This window comes from Protopterus annectens, chromosome 5.part0, assembly GCF_019279795.1.
Source record: "Protopterus annectens isolate FY-2018-M chromosome 5.part0, PAN1.0, whole genome shotgun sequence".
Lineage (NCBI taxonomy): Eukaryota > Metazoa > Chordata > Ceratodontiformes > Protopteridae > Protopterus > Protopterus annectens.
The window spans coordinates 1,974,432,896-1,974,453,565 of record NC_056735.1 but is presented as its reverse complement, the minus strand read 5'-3'; the positions used below and the strand labels follow the sequence as shown (position 1 = coordinate 1,974,453,565).

General features: G+C 43.0%; 1 protein-coding gene across 1 annotated transcript in view; it reads right to left on the bottom strand.

Annotated features, from left to right (window-relative positions):
* DIS3 (DIS3 homolog, exosome endoribonuclease and 3'-5' exoribonuclease) overlaps window positions 1-20,670 on the bottom strand; it is a 1,475,941-nt gene that overhangs the window by 282,598 nt on the left and 1,172,673 nt on the right. The window contains exon 16 of the mRNA XM_044072053.1: window positions 7,002-7,216. Coding sequence (XP_043927988.1) covers window positions 7,002-7,216 — 215 coding nt within the window. The remainder of the gene's footprint in view (window positions 1-7,001; window positions 7,217-20,670) is intronic.

Here is a 20,670-nt window from a genome sequence, read left to right as displayed (position 1 = left end):
GTGTGCTGAGTGCCAACAAGAGGGGGGGGGGTCCAAAACCGCAAGACAAGAGGAAATACCAAACATCACTCTTCTTAAACTTGTTTACTCCCCTGCACCCCCCACGTGGAGGAAGGGGCAAGTACTCACACCTCCTGAACTTAAATATATCAACTCCAACATCAGCATACCTTGGAGAAAATTAACTACTCTGAGAAATGGCCCTATGCAAGCCCATTTTTTGGTCTTTCAGTCTCTATTTTGAAATTAATAAAAGGGTTCCTGACAATTCAAATGTTTAACATTTTAAAATATTAGATACAGACTACAAAGCTAATGTGAAGAAAACAAGAACACATCCAAATGATTACCTGATGTGATACTGGCAATGTTGCACCTAATGACCATTAATACGCCTGAAATTACCCATGTGCAATTAAGTTACCTTACTAAGGAAGGACAATATTTTTCAAAACAGAAACATAAAAAAGTCTTTGTTCCTACCTGATGTAATAACGAAAGTGGCAGTCCACTACATGTGCTAAACTATAGCACCTCAAAAAAGTATTTCTCCTTCAAATGCTATTATGCAATTGCTCTCACAAGACCCTTGTCCACAATGTAATCTAGAATTCCAACATTCCAGCTGTAGGATGATCCACAATGCATTTGCTCTGTCTATTACTTAACTTAAAATCAACAACGTACATATACTGGTTACAGGATGAAACACAATCCACAGGCTCTTCCTTTACATCTTCTTTCCTCATCTAAGATATACACAAATACATATAAATGTATATGTTCCCCAGACCTAGTTCATTCTAAGCAACGTGAACAACAATATGGCTAGATCCTACTCAAAGAAATTCCTCCAACATTATTTAGCAGCAATGACAGACAAAAAGAGAGAGTTTGAAGTGGTAATGTTTATTTTATCCCTTGCTCTTGCTAAGCATCAACCCCCCACCCCTGTATCTGATCATCTGATTTGTTCACCACCTCTGGCTATGGGCAGTTGTGGGAAGCCATCATCACAGCAATGATCAAAGGTTTTACAAGGACTAACACTCTCATCCTTATAGTAGCCATGATGAATAGGTAACCCCATAATACCAGCTCTTGGATGTGCACGTGTGTGCAACCTTAAACCTAGTTGCAGCAATGATGGGTTGTATGGTAGGCATACTTCCTGGCCTTTGCTGTAGCCTCTGCTATCCACTGGTCGTCAGTAAAGCTGCAGGACCAAACTGTTTCCAATCTGGGATTTATGGGCCCAGAGATTATGGTGATCAAGCCTGCCAAGAGCAGACTAAGAAAATAATAGAAGAAGCTACTCTCAAAAGAAGACAACAATGGCAATACAGTAGCCTGGGCCAGTGGGCAGAACGTCTAATGGTACAAACAAACCAAGATCCACTTTCAAAGAGAGACAAAGGGGATCTCATACTCCTTTGTTTCCAAAACACCCAGAAATGAAAGTCAAATACATCCAGGTGAAATGATGGTGATTACTCATTCCCATCTTCCCTGGCCAGCTCCTCCAGTGCCCAGGTCACTAGCTAATCTTACCTGGGCTTAATCTCTGTCTGCTATACAGCCAGTAGAACTCTACTGTTTTGACCAAGACACTCATGAATGCATTTTCATGACCAATATGTGCTTTAATGTTTCTTCATAAATTCTGTAGCAAGTTATCTTATCAGTCCAATATACCATACACACTCTTACCTAATGTGTCCTTACTCCAACACAATTTATTCCTGTTTCTCAGTATTTGCCTTTTTTAATAGAAGTTCTGCCACATCAGAGCACTATCTGCTTATGCAGTATTGAGAGCTGTCATTTACATGACCTGTTTACTCTGCTACTAGTATTTGAAAACATGGAGTGAGCTTGCTTTTCTCTTAACCAATAAACCCAACTTGTGTGTTTGCTGTTAGGACACTACAGCCCTGCTTGCAATACAAAGGCCAAACAGTGGTTTTGGCATGGTGAAGGGGAAAATCAGGCCGTGGACTAGTAGGGGAGACAAAGACTAGAAAAAAGGTCTTGAAAAATCATAGAAAAGGTTAAAGAAAGCAAAGAGTTAGAACAATGTTAAAAAGCATTTACTAAAAAGGAATGGATTAGTATTATGGTCTGATCGCTTTGAAAATGGAAAAGATAAGTCACCAGAATATTTAATGACAGATAATAAGTTGGATGAAATCTGTACAAAATTAATTTGTAGATAATATGAGTGAAGAGAACCAGAACACTACTCCCACATTATATGAACATATATGAATGCTATCATCAAGGGTAAATTGACCTACAAAGGAAGCTTGTCCAAGTTAAATAAGTTGATTATAAACAATCATTTTGATGCAAAATTCTGGAACGTTTCAGACAGTAGTGAACTGAGTGACTCAATAGATGGTAAGAATAAAACCTTTTTACCAGTTAGTCAAACTTCAAGTTTATACTGGAAAGTTTTTACATGGAAATATACACACAGAATGTTTACTATCTATAAAATCTATTAAGTTTAGTAAAATGACTTCTTCAGTCTGTTGAAGAGTTGTTGTAAAGATGTAAAGGCTGACTGGATACACGTTTATGGATTGTGAAAAATTAAATGTATATTGGGAAGAGATAAGTATTGTTTTAAGGGTTTATGGTCTGATAATTGTTCTTTAACTAGATCAATAATACTAATGAATGTTCTACTTCCTTTGTTAAAGCCAAAAAAAATGTTCTGGAGTCTACTGGCAGTAGCTAGAAAAGTTATTACAAAAGACTGGAAATCAAATTCAGTTCCTACATTCAAAGATTTTTTTTAAATTGAGTAGCAATACTATAAAACTGAAAAAGATCTATAAATCATACCAAGACTTTTAACAGTTGGAATAGGTTTGAAATTTTGCTATTGAAACACCAAGACTCTAACGTGTTAATTATATAAGATTACCTTTACGATTCGATGCACTCCTAACATTGTATAACAGCATGTAATGTTGAACTTCTCCCTTTCTGTGTATATACTTAAAATCATCACCACCACCTTTTTTTTCCCTATTTTCTACATGGTGTTGGGGTGTCACGTTAACTGTTGCCATCTCTATTGACTCAATGCCATACTCCTGCCTTCAACACTAATGCCCAACTTTGGCAAATCTTTTCAAACACAATCCATCCAACTCTTTGCTGAATGTCCTCATTTCCTCTTACCTTCTTCCCGTCTGTCCCAAATCTTCACCAGACTGTCTTCTGCTTTTCTGCACGTGCCCGAACCAATGTAATCTGTTATTTTTGATATTTTCTGTAATTGGAGCTACTTTGGCTTCTGCCCTTATGTCTTCATTTCTTCGTTTGTCCCACAGTGTGCATCCTACCACCTTTCTCAGGGACTTCATTTCCATCACCTCTAGCTTCCTCATCTGCCTTTACTGCCCAGGTTTCTCTACTATACAGTAATATTGGTTGCAACACTGTTTTGTACACCTTACTTTCCAGCTTCTTCTGCATTCTTCTGTCATACACTGCACCTGACAATATGCCAGTTGGCTGCAGTCCCTCTGATTCTAGCCTTGACCTCTTCATTCAGATTTCCCTTCTCCTCAACCATCCCTTCAGATATTTGAAGCTATTAACTTGTTCTACTATCTTCCCTTCTATCTCAATTCTCAGCTTCTTCTGATTTCCCCAATACAAATGTCTTATCTGTGCTTAGTTTTTTCCCCATGTACCTTCAGTTTTGCATTCCACTCCCCTGTCCTTTGTTGAAGATCATGCTCAGAATCCGCCTGTAATGCCACATCATCTGTATGCAGCAACTTTGTTGACCTCTCCCCTCTGACCGGTTTACTAATGTAGTCTATCACCAGTATTAACAGCAGTGGGCTCACAGCTAAACCCTGGTGAACACTCACTCCAACTGGGAACCTCTCTGTGAGACCAAACACTGTTCATACACTGTTCATACTTGTGTCATTGGGTCCTTGTATATAGCCTGCCTTAATTCTACCAGTGTTTCTGGGACTTTGAACGACCACAGTACTGCCCAAATCAGCATTCTTGGGACCTTGTCTTATGTTTTCTCCAAGTCTAGAAATACCCAGTTGGACTCTTTCCACATTTCCAGTTTCTTCTCAACTATCTGTCTCACTGCAACATCGGGTCAGTTATGCCGCATTCTGATCTGAATCCGAACTGCTCATCTCCCATCTTACTTTCTACTATTCTGCATATCTATCAATCACCCTCTTAAAAACTTTCATGCAATGTGACAGGAGTCTGATACCTCTTTACTGCCCACAGTTGTGGATGCCCCCTTTGCTCTTATACACTGGGGTGAGTATGTTTATTCTCCAGTCATCTGGGATATACCTCTCTCTCCACATAGCTACGAGTACCCTCAGGAGTTATTTCTCCCCATCTCACCCAGTATCTTCATCACATCTGTTGTGACTTCATCTGAGCCTGGTGCTTTCTCTGACTTCATTTTCCTCATTCCTATTCTTACTTCTTCTAGGGTGAGCTCCTCTTCTTCTCTCATCGCAGGCTGAGTCTGGCCCATTACACATTCTGTGGGGTTTCCTTCATTCAGATGCTACTGAAGTACTCCTTCCATCTGTCTTTAATGTCCTGTGGATGTCTATCTTCTTTATCTTTCTGTCTTCGCCTTGCAACCTGATATAGTTTTTTTTGTGGTTATGTACCAAGTCACTTTCCAGAAGCTGGTAGAGTGCCTCCAGTGCTCTATTGGCACTCCTTTCTTAGCTTCTTTCTTAGTCAGCCAGTACTTTTTCCCAGCCTTGTCCATCTTTTCTACCTCCCACTTTTTCCTGCGCTCCTCTTTTCTTTTGATAACTTCCTGGACTTCTGCATTCCATCACTGGCTTTCCTTACGTACCTTTTTTTCCATTCCTGGCTCTGCCACATACCTGTTCTATATTCCTCACACATGCTGTTTTGAGGACCTGCCCTTCTTCAGCTACACTTATTTCCTCCTCTTGTTGGGGTGCTAGAGCCCCAAGTAACTCTTTGAACAACTGTACTTTCTCTCCAGGCAACTTCCAGGTATTTGTCCTGGTCTATGTTGATGTTACAGCCCTCTCTGACTACTGCCTGCAGCTGATTGTGGCAACCAGTGGTCTATGCTGTGGGATGACGTTGTAATCACTGCTTCTATGTCAGTGTCCTTTCCCTAACAGAAGGAAGTCTACCCGAGTTGCATGTTGGCCACTCTTGTATGTGATCTTACAGATGTCTCCCTTTCAGAACCATGTGTTGGCTACTATCAACCCAGTTGGCAGATGGAAGTCTAAAATGGCCTTTCCTTCTTCATTCCTGTTGCCCCCACCATGTGGGACCCAGGCAGTCCTCATATCCTGTTCTGTCTGTCCTAATATGTGCATTCAAGTTGCCCACTATCAACATCAATTCATGTTGTCCTGCTTTATCTAATAGGCCCTGCAACTGCTGTCTGAATGCACTCTTCTCCTCTCTACCACAACCCTGCTGTATGGCATAGGCTGAGATTATGAATACTGCCCTATCAATACACTGGAGTCTGACTGCCATGAGTCTGTTATTAATTCTGATGACATCCTTCACTGCCTTCTGAAGCCTCTCTCGCACCACAATAACCACACCACTTCTAGCTTCTCCTCCTTCTCCTAAGTAGTACGGTCTGGATCACAAGCTAAGTGGCTTTGCTGCACTGCCCTTCCATCTTGGATAATGGAGACACAGGATGTCCATCTGCCTCTGTACCATCATGTCATCCATTTCCAAGCTCCATCCTGTCAGTGATCCTACACTAACTGTAGCAATTCTTAGTTCATGTTTGGTAGGTTGACTGGTTTTACATCCAGCTTTCGTTTAAGGGAGCTATCCCAGGTAACCCAGGGTGGCCACCAGGGCTGCTGGGCTTTATGAAGGACACACACACCCACTCCACTGTTAGCATGGGTCCCTGGCGTAGGTCATATCCTCAACCTACTTATCAATGGCAAATACCAATGCCCATTTGGAAGCATTAGTCAACATGACAAAATCACCTAGAGCCATATTTTACACTGTCGAGTGACTAGCCCTGCCATGGCATGCAGTCTGTGATCCGTGTTCTCCTAACTTGAGGATACTGAGTACCACAGTAAATGCCCAAAGTGTACACAACTGTTCCTTCTATTGGGTAGTGTGTAGAGTCTTTGCTGCTGTCCACAGCTCCATTCGTTATGAGTTTGAGATAGAAACACTCAGCATGTTTTTGGAGGTGGGAGGAATCCCAGAGAGACATAGGCAGAACATGTAAACTCTAAACAAGCATTGGCTGGAGGTAAGGATTGAGCCTTGTACCGTGTAAATGGGAGGCAAAGCACTTAACCATTATGACAATCAAATCTTCAGTGTGGCTTATTTCCAGGATTCTGGGATAAAGCCTGACATCAAGGAAAACTTTAATAATTCTGTAAGCAGTGGAGTCAAAGTGGTTCCAAAATTAATTACGAACATGCACAGTATACCAGCTGCTCCAGGTTTAACTACAGACAAGTCTTCTTTTTTATGCTTCAGGATAAAATAAGTTGTAAATATGTTAAATTAAAAAAAATTCTTAAAAAAAAAAAAAGAAAGCAAAGAGTTAACTGAAATGACAAAAAAGGAAATGATCACTACTTAAAAATCACTAAACCTATCAAAATATGTAAAACCATAAATGCAGTCTGAAAATTCCATGTCCGAAATAATTCCATGGCAACAAATGAATTCGGCATTTGTAAAAGAAAAGCATGATGGGATTAGGGAGGGAAGCTGGCAGTCTGAAAGCTCTAAATGCCAAGCAGACTTAATGCCTACAGCACACAGCCCCAAAACTTGATCACTTCTTATTAGGTCTAGACTACCAACTACCACAGCAATTTAACCCAATACTGTTTGTGAAAACATCATGCATGCACTGTTAAATGCAAGTATAGCTCACAGCTTATCACTTGCTTCTGTACAATAAGAGACAGATGGAACACAATTAAAATCACCTTCTAATTGGAGATGTAAAATGTGTGTAAATAGGTGATGCTAGACCATAATGATGGAAATCGGTATCCATTCCTGAGCAGAAGTACACAGCCTGCATCATGCAGCGGGTGGCCAAAATCCTTATCAGTGTGTTGAAATATGGAAATTCTGGCACTTCTGCCTTATCCAGGGAATCAGCCAAAGCTTTTGCTGTGTCAGTATGAATTTCCACATTCTGAAAAGAAAAGAAACCAAATTAGGCTAATGTTGTTGTCTACCATTAAAATTTTATGAAAACAATCAAAAATAAGTGTGAACAATGACGAAGAAAATTGCATGAATGATTTAACAACGAGAAACAACTGACAAGTCCAATGTCCCCATCTGCAAAGCAGCTGAGGTCTTGAGAACCCTGCTCTTGGACTGTGTCCAGCATTATCATCAGTGCAGGCAAGGTAAAATTACAGATAATTTTTAGACAGCTAACGTCTGTGGGAAAGATGCTGACTCCTGATAACTTGCACATTTTTCTCATATGCTGATAAAACTAGGATAATAGGAGAAATATACATCTGAATGTTGCAGTTTTGCATTTCCTCTTATTCTAACAATGTTTTCCAACAAGTAAAGTATAGCGTGAAGGAGAAAAACTGAATCATGAACTTCCTTTTTTTTAGAGGCCCAATGATGATTAAAGATAATACAGTTGGCATTGCTAAGTTACGATAACTGTAGATGTTGAAGTAGACCAATGTTGCACTACTTAATCTTGGGAACTCCTGTTGTGTAGAAGCCTGTGGCCAGCTCAAATACCAGAGGTATTCACCATCCTCTAGCTGGCAGGATGGATGCCAGGATGTCAGAGTATAATGGGCTGTTGGTTGGCAAATTTTCAAGTCTTTTCTGGCCACAGTATTAAAGGCTGAAAGTTTCTCAGGTGGAGCATGACCTGCCTACCTGATGTTGCTGACAGCAAATGTTACTTTACAGGAAGGAAAGGGGGGAGGGTAAGAGGTAGGCTACACACATACAAACCTGGGGCAGCAGAACAGAGATGCAGATGGGAGGAACAGGCAATGCAACAGTGACTTACTAGAATATCTACAATTACGGAAAGTTATTAGCATAACTTACAGTATTCTTCATAGTCAATGGTGCAGCATTTAGTCTTGGGAGGACTCCCAAAGGTATTTTACTAGGGTGGCTGGAGAGTATTATTCAGCTGGGGATACCAGGCTCATCAGGATGGCAGAGGCAAACCCATCTCTGGCTCTTGAAGTAGCACCAAGGTGGTAGTGTTTGAAGGTGTGTACAGAAAAACAAGTAGCTGTTTGCAACATGGACTGGGTTGGTGTCCCTTTCAAGAAAGCAATGGTGGCTACCTTTGCCCTAGTGGAATAAACCCTGACCCTGCCAGGTAATTGTTTGCCATGGTGTATTTTATAAAAGGTAGTACAGCAAGCTATCTACTTTGAGATGATCTGCTTTCCCACAGCTCTCATCTCTTTACCTTCTGCAAATGCCACCAGGACTTGATCAAGTCTAAATAGAAATTTAGCCCTGTGAAGGTAAAACCTTAATTGTCTGTACACATCCAATGACTGCAGAAGCCTCTCTTCTTTGTTCTGGGGAATAGGGAAGAACACAGGAAGGTGTACAGCCTGGTTCAAGGATATTTCTGATACTACTTTGGGCATAAAAGAAGGGTTAGTTGTCAAGGTTACTCTGTCACCGTAGAAAATGAGATAAGGTTCTTCACAATTAACAGCTTGCAGCTGAGACATACATATGGCTGAGGCTGAGTGCAAGCAGATGGGTTGGTTTTCCAAGTAATCAGTTTAACAGGGGCTGAGGCTGCTGGTTCAAAGGGTGGAAGCGTTAGTTTTTCTAATGCATAATTTAGTTCCCACGTGGGTGCAGGTTCTTACTTTGGGGTCTGAGATGCAACATTGTCCTTGGCTTGTCCTGTTTGATCTTTAGTAGAACCTTCGAGAGGAGAGGCAGAGGGGGAAGGCATAAACTGGGAGGCTTTCCCAGGTAAAGGACAGGGCATCCACTTTCCAAGCTTGAGTGTGGGGAGCTCTGGTGCAGAATTTGTTCAAATGGTAGTTCTGAGGGGAGGCAAACAAGTCTACCTCTGGTGTCCCCCATTTGTTCCTCAAGAGCTTGAATATTTTGGGTTCTAGTTTCCATTTGTGTGGGTCCATGAGATTTCTGCTTAAGTTGTCTGCCAGTGAATTTAGTTTGCCTGGCAGGAATTGAGCTTGTAGGTTCACTTGGTAGCTCAAGGCTGTGTTCCACAGAGCCATGGCTAGTCTGCAGAGTAGGTAGGAATGGGTTCCCCCCTGCTTGTTTATGTACCACATAACTGTGGTGTTGTCTGTTTTTACCAATAGTTGTCCTGGAATAATAAGGTCTTTGAAGGCTGTCAGAGCATTTTGTACAGCTAAACATTTCTTTTTGAATGATATGCAAGTGCATCTGTTTTGGGTTCCATTTGCCCTGAATGCACTGCCCTGCCATGTGAGCCCCCCATGCATAGTCTGATGCGTCTGTTGTTAGTGCCTGGGCGGCAGGGGGTAGAGTGAAAGGGAGTCCCTTGTTGTGGTAGCAGGCCTCTGCCCACCAAAGGAACTCTGCCCTTAGACAAAGAATGATAGGAATCATTGTTAACAGGTCCTGAGAATGTTGATACCACAGAATTTTTAGATAGTACTGAAGTTTCCTCATATGCAGTCTTGCATATGAGATTAACAGAAAGCATGAGTCCATGAACCCTAGGGCTTGCAGGATTTTCCTTGCAGATAGCTGGGTTTTTGTGGCCAATAGTATGAAGTATGTTGTCAAATAAACTTGTTTCTCTAGAGTGAGGAATGCCATCTGGGAAGTTGTGTTCAAGCCTGCTCCCAGAAATACAATCTGTTGGCAGGATAATAGGTGTGATTTCTTCTCCTTGATGGTGTACCCCAGTAAGTTTAGAAGTCTCTTTACAAATGCCATGTGTTGTAATAGCAAGTCCCAACTCTCTGCCTGAATCAGGCAATCGTCCCAGTATGGGTAAATCTGAATATTTCTCTGCCTGCAAAATGCAATGGCTAGAGCTAAGCACTTTGTGAATACCCTGGGTGCAGTAGATAAGCCAAAGGGAAGTACAGAGAACTGAAACGTAGGTATTTTCTGCAGAATTCCCTTATCAGGATGTGCAGGTAAGCTTCTTTCAAGTGTAGGGTCACCAGCCAGGCATCCTTGGCTAGCATAGGAAGAAGCTGTTGAAGACTTAGCATTTTGAATTTTGGAACCACCAGAAAGGTGTTGAGAATAGACAGGTCAAGGATAGGACGCCAGCAGTTTTCTGTTTTGGGAACCAGGGACAGTCTTGAATAAAAACCTTGTCCCCTTTGTTCTGTTGGGACAGGTTGAATAGCCCTGATACTCAGGAGAGAGAACATTTGTTTTTGGGCCTCCGCCCACTGATTTGGGGGGAGGTCTGGCCGTCCACTCGGGGTTGGGAGTGAGAGGAAGTGGAATCTGTATCCTAGGGAAACTATGTTTAAAACCCATTTCTCTTGGGTAATGAGTTCTTAGTTTTTTGCATGTAGGGCGAGCTTTCCTCCTAAGGGAGCAATTAGTTGAGCAAGGCTTGGAAGTCAGAAGGAACAGGGATATCAGATTCCTGATCAGAAGAGTCAGAGAGAAAATCAGTTCTAGGTCTGGCTGGCTTCCCCTAATTAATGTAATAAGGTCTTCAGCCATTCTAATCATTTGATTTTGAGGCATATGGGCCTGAGAATGCACTTTGGTCCTTGGTTTTCTAGGCATTGTACGAGCTTTAGGCCTGAGGAATTTGGTATTCTTAGCTTGAAACGAAGTTGTCGGCTTAATATGAAAATTGGTAGGCCTGACTACACCCTCAGAAGCTGGTGCCTGCACAGCGGCTCTGGACCCATCCAAGGTAGAGACATCCCCATGTTCCATAGTCGAAGAAGCATATCGCGGCATACCGGACTCCGAATGGGTCTCAGTAGAGGCCTGCAAATCTGTAGTAGCAAGTATCAGGGGCTGCGAAAGCGCCTCACTGAGTATCGGCAGACTGGCAACTAGCTTAACGGAAGTGTCGTCGGCAATTTTGGACCTATGCGGTCTGTCTCTGTTTTTATCCTTATTTTTTTTGGAAGATTGGTAGTCGGATGGCTTAACGAAGCCATTTCGGAGTACGAAGATCGAGAATAAAAGAATTTAGCTACAAAAATTGCCCAACGACGAATAGGTCGGGCGTTGAACAGGGCACAAAACCAACAGTGAGGGACATTGTGGTCTGGGCCTAAACAGGTGATGCAGTAAGAATGAAAATCTCTATGAGGTATTTGCTTTCCACAGGCAAGACAATTGTTAATTTTTTCTGACATCGGTTAGCGCAAGAAAAAAGGATCCCCAATGGGGTACTTATCTTTTTGAAGACTTCAGGTCTGAAACTCGAAAATGAAAATTTTAGGAGTCGGCCGACCGGCACTTGCGAACCGCTTCTGCTTCGGGCACTGCATGGCAAGGAAGACTGATGTAATAGCATCGGCTGCATGTTCTATACCCCTGATGACCTGACGTCATGGAAGAAGCGACAGCATCCGATGCAGAAATCTGAAGAGTGTGGTATTCAGGCCGGCTAAGGACTACCTGCAGGCAGACAACCCAAATGTGATGACTGCAACAGTGAAACACGAAGAACATCTGGTGTTTCCAAGGACTGCTAGTGTTGAGACCAGCAGTTTTTTTTGTGAATCACTGCAGTTTACTCATGTAAAGGTTTACTAGAAGACCTCTGAGACACATCAAGTCATGTACACCACCATCAACAGAAAGTCCCTTTTTGTTATGGCTTGATTACTGAGCACTTGGAGGAGGTATTCCATCTGTGTTGTCAATCTTCACTTATCCTTGACTGTGGGCTTGGTTCCATATATCGGAACGGACTCAGCCGTTATTCCAGCTCGCGTCCTCCAAAACTCTCTAGCTAAGATTTACCCGTTATGTTCCTCATAGGATTACCTCAGATCAAGTTTGCATAAAATAGTGACAGACAGGAAGCAGCAGGCCAGAGGCCATACCTATATTCCTAAAATGGAATGCCAGGTCTTTTGGGAAAGAACCGTTCCACCAAGAAACCGAAGGGCATGGGGAAGGAGGGTGGGGATGTCAAGGACAAGTGAAGACCGACAACACAGAAGGAACATTATGGTAAGACATAACTTCTTTATCTGTTGTTGTCAAGCTTAACTTAATCTCTGACTGTGGGACAGAGCCCCCAGCTACCTAAATCCTGGGAGGTGTCACGGAAGCATATTCCTGACCACCATCATGCCAAATGACTCTCGTCCCCTACAGACCAGATCCAGCTTGTAATGAGTACCAAAGGTATGAGGGGATGCCCAGGCAGCCTCTGCAAAAATATCATCAACAGAATGAAAGACTGCAGAAGCGGCTACTGCCCTTGTTGAATGTGCTTTAACAGGTCCCAGTAGTTGCACTTTTTGTTAGAAAAAAAGCTACATAGTCTTTAAGCCATTTTGACATAGTAACTTGGTTTTCCCATTATAGCTGAAGAGAAGGACACAAACAATTGGTCCGATTTTCTGATTTCCTTTGTTCTATGAAGGTAAAAATGCAATTGTCTATGCACATCTTTAGTAAATGTAGACAATATTCACCCTTCCTTGAGAAGTGAGGTAAAAAACTGGAAGTTGAATGGTCTGGTGGTTTCGGACACTATCTTTGGTAGAAAAGAAGGATATGTTCACAAGGAAACCCTGTCTTTGTGGAAAGTAAAGTATGGGAGTTTGCAAGAATAAGGCCTGTAGTTCAGATATCCTCCTTGCAGAAGTAACAGCTATCAGCAATAATGTTTTCCAGGATAAAAATTTCAGATCACAAGTTGCAGAAGGTTCAAAAGGGGAACTAATTACAGACTTGAAGTACCAGATTCAAGTCCCAAGGTGCAGAAGGGTCTTTGTATGAGGGTCTGAGCACCAAAGTTACTTTTAGAAAGACTTTACAAAGTTTGTGGGACACAAAAGTTGTGTCATTCAAACCATTATGAAAATCTGAGATTGCAGCTAGATACACTAGTATGGTTGAGGCAGATGCTCCTGCTTCAAAAAGCAATGTTAAAAACTCCAGGATCTTATAAAATGGTGTTGAAAATGGATCGAGATTAGTCTCTGAAGCCCATTTGGAAAATTTCTGCCACTTGCCGAAGTACAATCTTCTAGTTGAAGGTTTATGGGAGGCTAGAACAATTCTTTGAACTGGGGAAGTGAGACTAGAATGCCTGGCAATCACTGGAACTGGAGAAGTCACGCAGTAAGCTTGAGATTTTGAAGATTCGGATGAACTAGTCCATATGGATGGGACAAAAGGTCTGGATCCAAGTTCAGCATCCGTTTCTGAATTAGATGAGGCCAAAGAAAGGGAAACCACACCTGACGAGGCCAGAATGGGGCAATGAGATTTATTCTGTTCTTCAACCTATTAGCTCTCTTTAGTAAATGGGATATTAGAGGAATCAGGGGGAAAGGCATACAATAGACCGAAGGGCCAATCATGAAGGAAAGCATCTCTCGGTGACTCCCCCGGAGGGGGAATTAGGGCAAAGTAGCTGCTGGACTTGTTGTTCACGGGGATGCAAAGATATATCAAAGGGGCTGGTGCCAGTAGCAGAATGCCTCTTCTGCCACCAATGGACTGAGAGACCACTTGTGAGGCATTAGGATGGTCCTGCTCAATTTGTCCGCAATCATGTTGGAGCTTCCCGGAATACGCATTGCAATTATAAAGCGGTCGGATGAAACTGCCCATTGCCATAGTCTGAGTGTTTCTCGACAAAGAGAGTAATATCTGGTTCCCCCTTGCTTGTTGATGTACCAGACTACTGACATGTCTGTTTGAATCACAACTGTTCCCAAGAGGAGGGTTTCTTGGATTGCCTGCAATGTTAAGAGCACTGCCCTCGTCTCTAGAACACTGATGTGCAAACTGGCCTCTAGCTGGGACCAAGTGCCTTGGACCGTCTTTCCCAGATAATGCCCTCCCACCCTACCTGGGACGCGTCCATGGTCACTATGGCTTGGGGTTGAAGAAGGACAAAGGGTCTGCCTGACAAAACTTTGTTGGAATGAAACCACCAACTCAGGTCTTTCTTGCATAAGTTGGGGATTAATACCAGATGGGTCATTGGCTGATTCAGTAACGACCATTGGGACGCCAACAGTCATTGAAAGATCCACATGTGATATCTCACAAGGGGGACTAAATTGATGGAGGCTGACATTGATCCTAGAGTTTGTAGCAAAAGCCTTGCACTCACCTTTCTGCTGTGAATAACCTGACTGACTTGCAATCTTATTCTCTGACGTTTTCCTGGGGGGGAAGAGACGCGATGCCAGTGTTTGCGTTTAGCATTGCTCCTGTGAATTCCAATTGATGTGTTGGCTCTAGATGGGATTTTTCATAGTTTATAGTGATTCTCAATGAGGAATAAGTTTGAAGAACAGAGTCTCTTGCCTCTAAGAACAGATGGCTGGTGGGAGAGGTGAGCAGACAGTCGTTTAGGTATGGAAACACATGGAATCCTTGCAGTCTGAAGTAGGCTGCTACCACTGCCATGCATTTGGTGAACACCTTGGGGGCTGTGGTGACACCAAAAGGCAGGGCCCTGAACTGATAATGACTAGCTCCCAGCTGGAAGTGCAGGAATCTTCTGGATCGCTTGTCCATTTTTATGTGATAATATGCATCTTGAAGACTGAGCACATCCAATCATCTTTTTCTAAGAATGGAAGTATAGACTGAACCGTGACCATCCGGAATTTGGTTTGTTGAAATGATTTGTTCAACTGACTGAGATCCAAAATCGGTTTCCAGTCCCGTTTTCTTTGGCACTAAAAAGAATCTTCAGTAAACTCCACATCCTATCTGGTGTGGTAGGACTACTTGGATGACTCTCTTGTTGACCAGTTTTTGAATTTCTAAGACTGCTGAATCCCTGTGACTTGGTGGAACACCTGGGATTTTCTTCAACTTTCTGGGTGTTTCCGAGAAAGGGATATTGTAACCACTGGTTATGATCCTCTGCACCCAACTGTCTGTTGCTATCTTGAGCCAGGCATGTAGGTTGCACCGTTGCAGGGATAATCTTCCCCAAAATGCCTCCATAGGACAGCAACTGGGCCTCCTTTCAGGAGCGCTGACAAGAGTTACTAGGGAAAGAATCACTGGAACCCTGATTTTGGGGGCCACCTCTGTCTCATGCAAAGTGTCAACCATTGTAACTCCCCCTCTGCCCCTGGGGAAGTCGTCGTCAGGTGCATCATGAAAAGGTCCTTGGTACTTCTTGAACCATAGCTTCCCACTTCTCTGGTTACTGGAGTAAGACCATTGAGGAGCAGAAAAGCGTACTCCCATGGCAGAAAGGGTCTTTCCATCTTTCCACGATGAAACAAGGCCACAGATCAAGAAATGGGTGAGATACTTTAATGAATACAATAGGCACTGCAAACTCGCACGAATAAAACAAGCACATAAACGTATCCACAGTTTTCATTTCCGACACTTCTTCAGATGTGGGCTAGATTAAAAACATGCTAATTTAAGTACATCAGACAATGACATTATATGTTGGATAAGTTTATGTGCTTGTTGTTTTATTCGAGTGAGTTTGCAGTGCCTATTGTATTCATTAAAGTACCTCACCCGTTTCTTGATCTGTGGCTTTATTGTTTCATCATGGATTGGTATGTATTTTTTATTTACTAGTTTGGTTTGGTGCCTTTTGCTATTTTTTGGATTACAAGTCTTTCCATCTTTCTCACATCTGGCAAAGGTGTCTAACTTAGGGGCCAAAAAGGAATATTCCATCAAACGGAGCGTTGACAAAATGAGACTTAAATGGCTCTGCGAATTCACATAAGTGCATCCAGGCATGTCTCCTAATGGCTATGCCCGAACCTGCTACCCTCGTCATCCCTTCAGCTGCGTGTGCAGTAAGCCTCATGGAAGAGTTGCAAACAGAGCCAGCTGAGAAGTTACCTTTTCTTTAACCCCTTCAGCTACTGCTACTGTCAAGAGTATCTGATAGTTGTTTTATCAGATCTCGCTGAAGTCTCGTGAAATGTGCCAAGTAATTCAAGGACCTTGGTGTAATGGTTGATGAAGCGTATATGCGCTTCCCAAATCTATCCATCGTCCTAGACTCTTTATTAGGAGGATGGACAGTAGAACTTTCATCTGCAAGTTCCTTTTTGGTGGCTGATGCTACCACCATGGCATCTACTGGTATTCCTTTAGCCCAGTGCTACTGATCCTGAGATGCTGACAAAATATGGTCTGGTCTCTTTGGGACTGGCTCGAAAGAATCAGATATCTTCCAAGCCTGTTGGGCAATCAATTTAAATCAGATCGTCAGTGGACGGAGAGATGCAGGAGGTAAAGGGTCGGGCACGGAAAGCCTTTAGGTATACAAATTCCTCTGAGGAAGGCTGAGGGGAAGTCCAGCCACCCCTCTGTTTCAGGATCTCTAGAAAGGAGACATCTTATGGGGGTGACTTTGTGGAACCTTCCCCTTCATCGAAATCGGTATCTTCAGTGAAAGACTCTTTAGAGGAGTCCAAGTGCTTCCTCTTGCACTTCCTCTTCAGGAGTAGGTATCTGAAGAGGACATGACCACTATTGTTTGGATCCTGAGGCTTCAGTGCCCACTGTCCCAGGGTAGAGGCTGGAGGAAGCTCGAGGTGAGGGGAAAGGCAGAGCTGTTGGTCCGACAAAAGTGGTGTCGACTGTATGCCTGCAGTGGACAAGGCCCTCTCAATGGCTTGGAAGGCAGCCCCCCCCAAAAAAAGGAATGGGAACCAGGAACTGAAATAGACTTCTTTGGAACCATGGTCCCACCGTGCACCAAGGAGGCTGCCTCCGAAGCCAAAGTCGGTGTTCAAGCTAATGTGTGCTGATGCTCTGAGGGGCATGGATGGCTCCGACAACACCAGAGTGCAATCTTGCCCTCTGGAAAAGGCAACAAATCTGTGACTCCAGGAGGTCTCCAGTTCCAACAAAACCAAAAAGCTCAAGGCTGTGTTATGCACTGGAGAAGTAGCTCTGACTGGCAATGAGACAGTCGAAACCAGGACTGTCGGCACAGAAACTCTGAAGGCTCAGTTGAAGTCTGAGGAGGAACAATCACTGGAGTTGAGACAGGTAAGGTTCCAGAGCAAGACAGTCTAGGAACTGTAGAAGTGGACAATCCCCTCACCACCAAGAGCTGGTCTACCAGCCTCAAAATATCAGATTCCAAGAGACTCTTGTTGGAATGGACCAGAGAGACTGGTGGGGATCTGGGTTTCTCTAAGAAGGGGCTTGGAGGTCGGCCTACAAAAGGGTCTAATGAGGGAGAATACCTACTGTGAGGCCTATATTTAAAGAGGAATTCCTTTGGTTTTGGACAAGTCTGCTCCAAAATAGTAGTAGTCAGTGCTGAAGGTGTCGGTGCAGAGGTAGGCACCGACGGCACTGAAGGTGAAGTCTTTTCCCCAGTCGGTTCTGATGAAATCACAGGAACCAGGGAAGTCTTAGGCATTTTTGACAATGGTGCTGAAGATACTGTCGGCACCAAGCTTCTCTTTTTCTTTGAATGTTCATGTTTAAATGTGGACGAAGATGAAGGAGGACAGCTAACGTCCATTTTTGATTTTGGAGAACCAGATATGGCCTCGTCAAAAGCAGTTTTAGTAAGGCCTTTTAGAATGAGCTTATTTTTTCTCTTAAAAAGGGCACAGTGACTGAAGCCATGACAGATGGCACAGTCTTCCTGAAAGTGCACAGGGCCCAAACAATATACACATAAAGAGTGTCTGTCTGAATTGGGAAGTTTTTGCTCACACTTCTGGCATCTCTTGAAACCAGAAGACCCTTTTTTTTTTTTTTTTTTCAGGCATTACAAATAAGACTCAGGCAGAAAGGACGGCGGAAAAGAAATTAAGATATTATAGTTTAAAGTGTCAATTTTTTTTTAAGGAAAATTCCTACCAACAATGGTATGAAAGATTTACCTAACAGTAAAGAAAGGAAAGGAAAAGAAATAAAGGTACCGATGATGGTACAAAATGACCTTAACGGTAAGGGAGAAAAAATACCAACTATGGTATGTACAAGAAAAACACTACTCGTGTTAAGAAAGGAAAGCAGTAATAGAGGAACTGGGTATAAGAAAAAGGAAAAAGAGTCAGTAAAAAGATTTAAAAGAGAATTTTTACTTACAACAAAGAAGAATTATCTTGCTCGAGAGCTGTTTTGATAGATGCAACTGGCACTGAAAGCGGCAAACAAGATCTGAGGTAATCCTGTGAGGAGCATTATGGGTAAAGCTTAGCTCAAGGGTTTTGAAGGGCACAAGCTGTAATAACGGCTGAGTCGGTTCCGATATATGGAACTGAACCCACAGTCAAGGATTAAATGAAGACCGACAACATCACAAATTATCTTTTCTTTTGGTATGAAGGCCTTCAGGTGAACAGAATATGATTCTGCTTCTAAGAAGGTGACCTGGGTTGTTGGGTGCCAGCTGTGATTTATGGACATTCAGGATTAGGCCCATTGACTGGAAATAATCCATGCTGATTTGCAAGACAGGAGTTCTGCAACAAAGTCTACCTGAATCAAGCAATAATCTATATACATGTAAATGTGGACATCCCTTGCTTACGCAAAAGGCTATTACTGGTGCCAAGTATTTGGTAAATACTTTGGATGAAGTAGAGAAGCCAAATTGTTAGGCGGAGAATTATAACTGGACACTGCCCCCCTCCCTCAATGAAGCACAAGAAAAAAAGTTGTATAAATAAACTTACAATAATAGATGTTCGAATTATCACTGCTGCAGTAACCTTAGATCTACGGGTTATATCCTGCCCAGGATATAACAGCCAGGCAGTTTCCAAAACTTAAGAGCATTTTCATGTATTCAAACATTTACCAAACCAAGCAGAGTTGAATAAAATTAATGGTCTTGGCACCCAGACCTTCAGAGCTTTCATGTCAACTGAGAGAGGGCAGCTACAGCCCTGAAAACGGCCAATGTTATACACACTGAGCTCCTAAACTCCCCCCCCCCCCACTTAACTGGGGTTAAACTATTCCTGGCGCCATACAGTCTGTTTTTCAAAATTTCCCTTGCAACTAGCCAGCTTTTTAGTTTTAGCACTCATCTGTTTGTTTGATCTCAGCACTTGCTCAGAACTCACTGTACGCACTAAATAAGTTACAAATTACTACAGCACTCAACTTTCCTCACTTGTCTAGAGGAAAACAGTTTTTAGTACTTAATAAATAAGCACCTATTCAGGCATGTCTAAAGGTCAGCTCCCAGTATTTTCTCCTGTCTACCTGATGAATCTGGGCATCTTGGGACAATGCAGCAATTGCCTCATATACACAGACAACCCTCTCCTCCTACCACCTAACACTACGACCTGTGAGAGATGCACTTGTATAGCCAAACTGGAAGCAAAGCTCTCTTTACCAAAGACAGGCCTAGACAGTCAAGAGGAGAAGGTAAACACTTGCACCGCACCACACTCATCACATAGTCCCTCAAAACCTACACCACCAAAATACACACACAGAACCACAAAACACACACCTACATTCGTGGAGGCTCTCTGTACTAATCTGCCCAAACAACAGAGACCTCCAAAGCAGAAATGCAAGCAACCTCCACCCCCCCCAACACAACCCAAATGACACAGTCCACATACTCAGTGTGCCGCTCAACTACAGCCCATAAGGCATAACGTACCAAACACTCTAGTCATAGGTGACTCTATAGTCAGGCACACTGATGTTCCACTCACCAGGCTAAACAAGGAAAAAGTTACTGTCAGCTGCCTGTCAGGTGCCAGGATCCGCCACATCACTCACACACTCAGGTCACTCCACAACAAGTACAAATATGACTCTGTCATTGTCCATGTTGGTGTGAATGACCTGAGACGTACCTCCCTGGACTACATGAAAAGAGACATGGAGGAGATCTCTGATCTTGTAGCCCAGGCTGGTATGACCCTAGCCCTGAGTAGCATCCTGCCATCACCCAGAATGACACCACAGTACAAGGACAAAATGATTGACTTTAACAACTGGCTAACTGGTGTCATTCTAAGGGAATCCAGTATCTGTCTGCCTGGGATGACATGATCGACAGACCACACTGCTTTGCCAGAGATGGCCTGCACCTGTCGCCCTTGGTATTCTGGATACTGGCAAAGGCTCTTGCCACCCCTATAGTGCCTTTTTTAGGCAAGGTTCAAATGACAAATTCACCACCATAACAGGTACAAGCAAGCAAAATCTGAGGGTAATGCTACTCAATGCTAGAAGTCTAAACCTCAAAATGCACTCACTCGAGGCACTCCTTAAAATGGAGCACATTGACATCTGTGCAGTGACAGAGACCTGGTACAAAGCTCCAGAGAGCACCCCTGCATTACCAGGCTATAATTCATACCACACCTTTCGGCCACCAAACCCGGACCGAAACACTAAAGGTGGAAGCGTGTCCATATTCATTAAGGATATCCACACCTCCAAGCTAGTTGCTCAGCATAATGCATCCAAGATTATCCAAGTTCAACTAACTCTGGGCAAAACCAT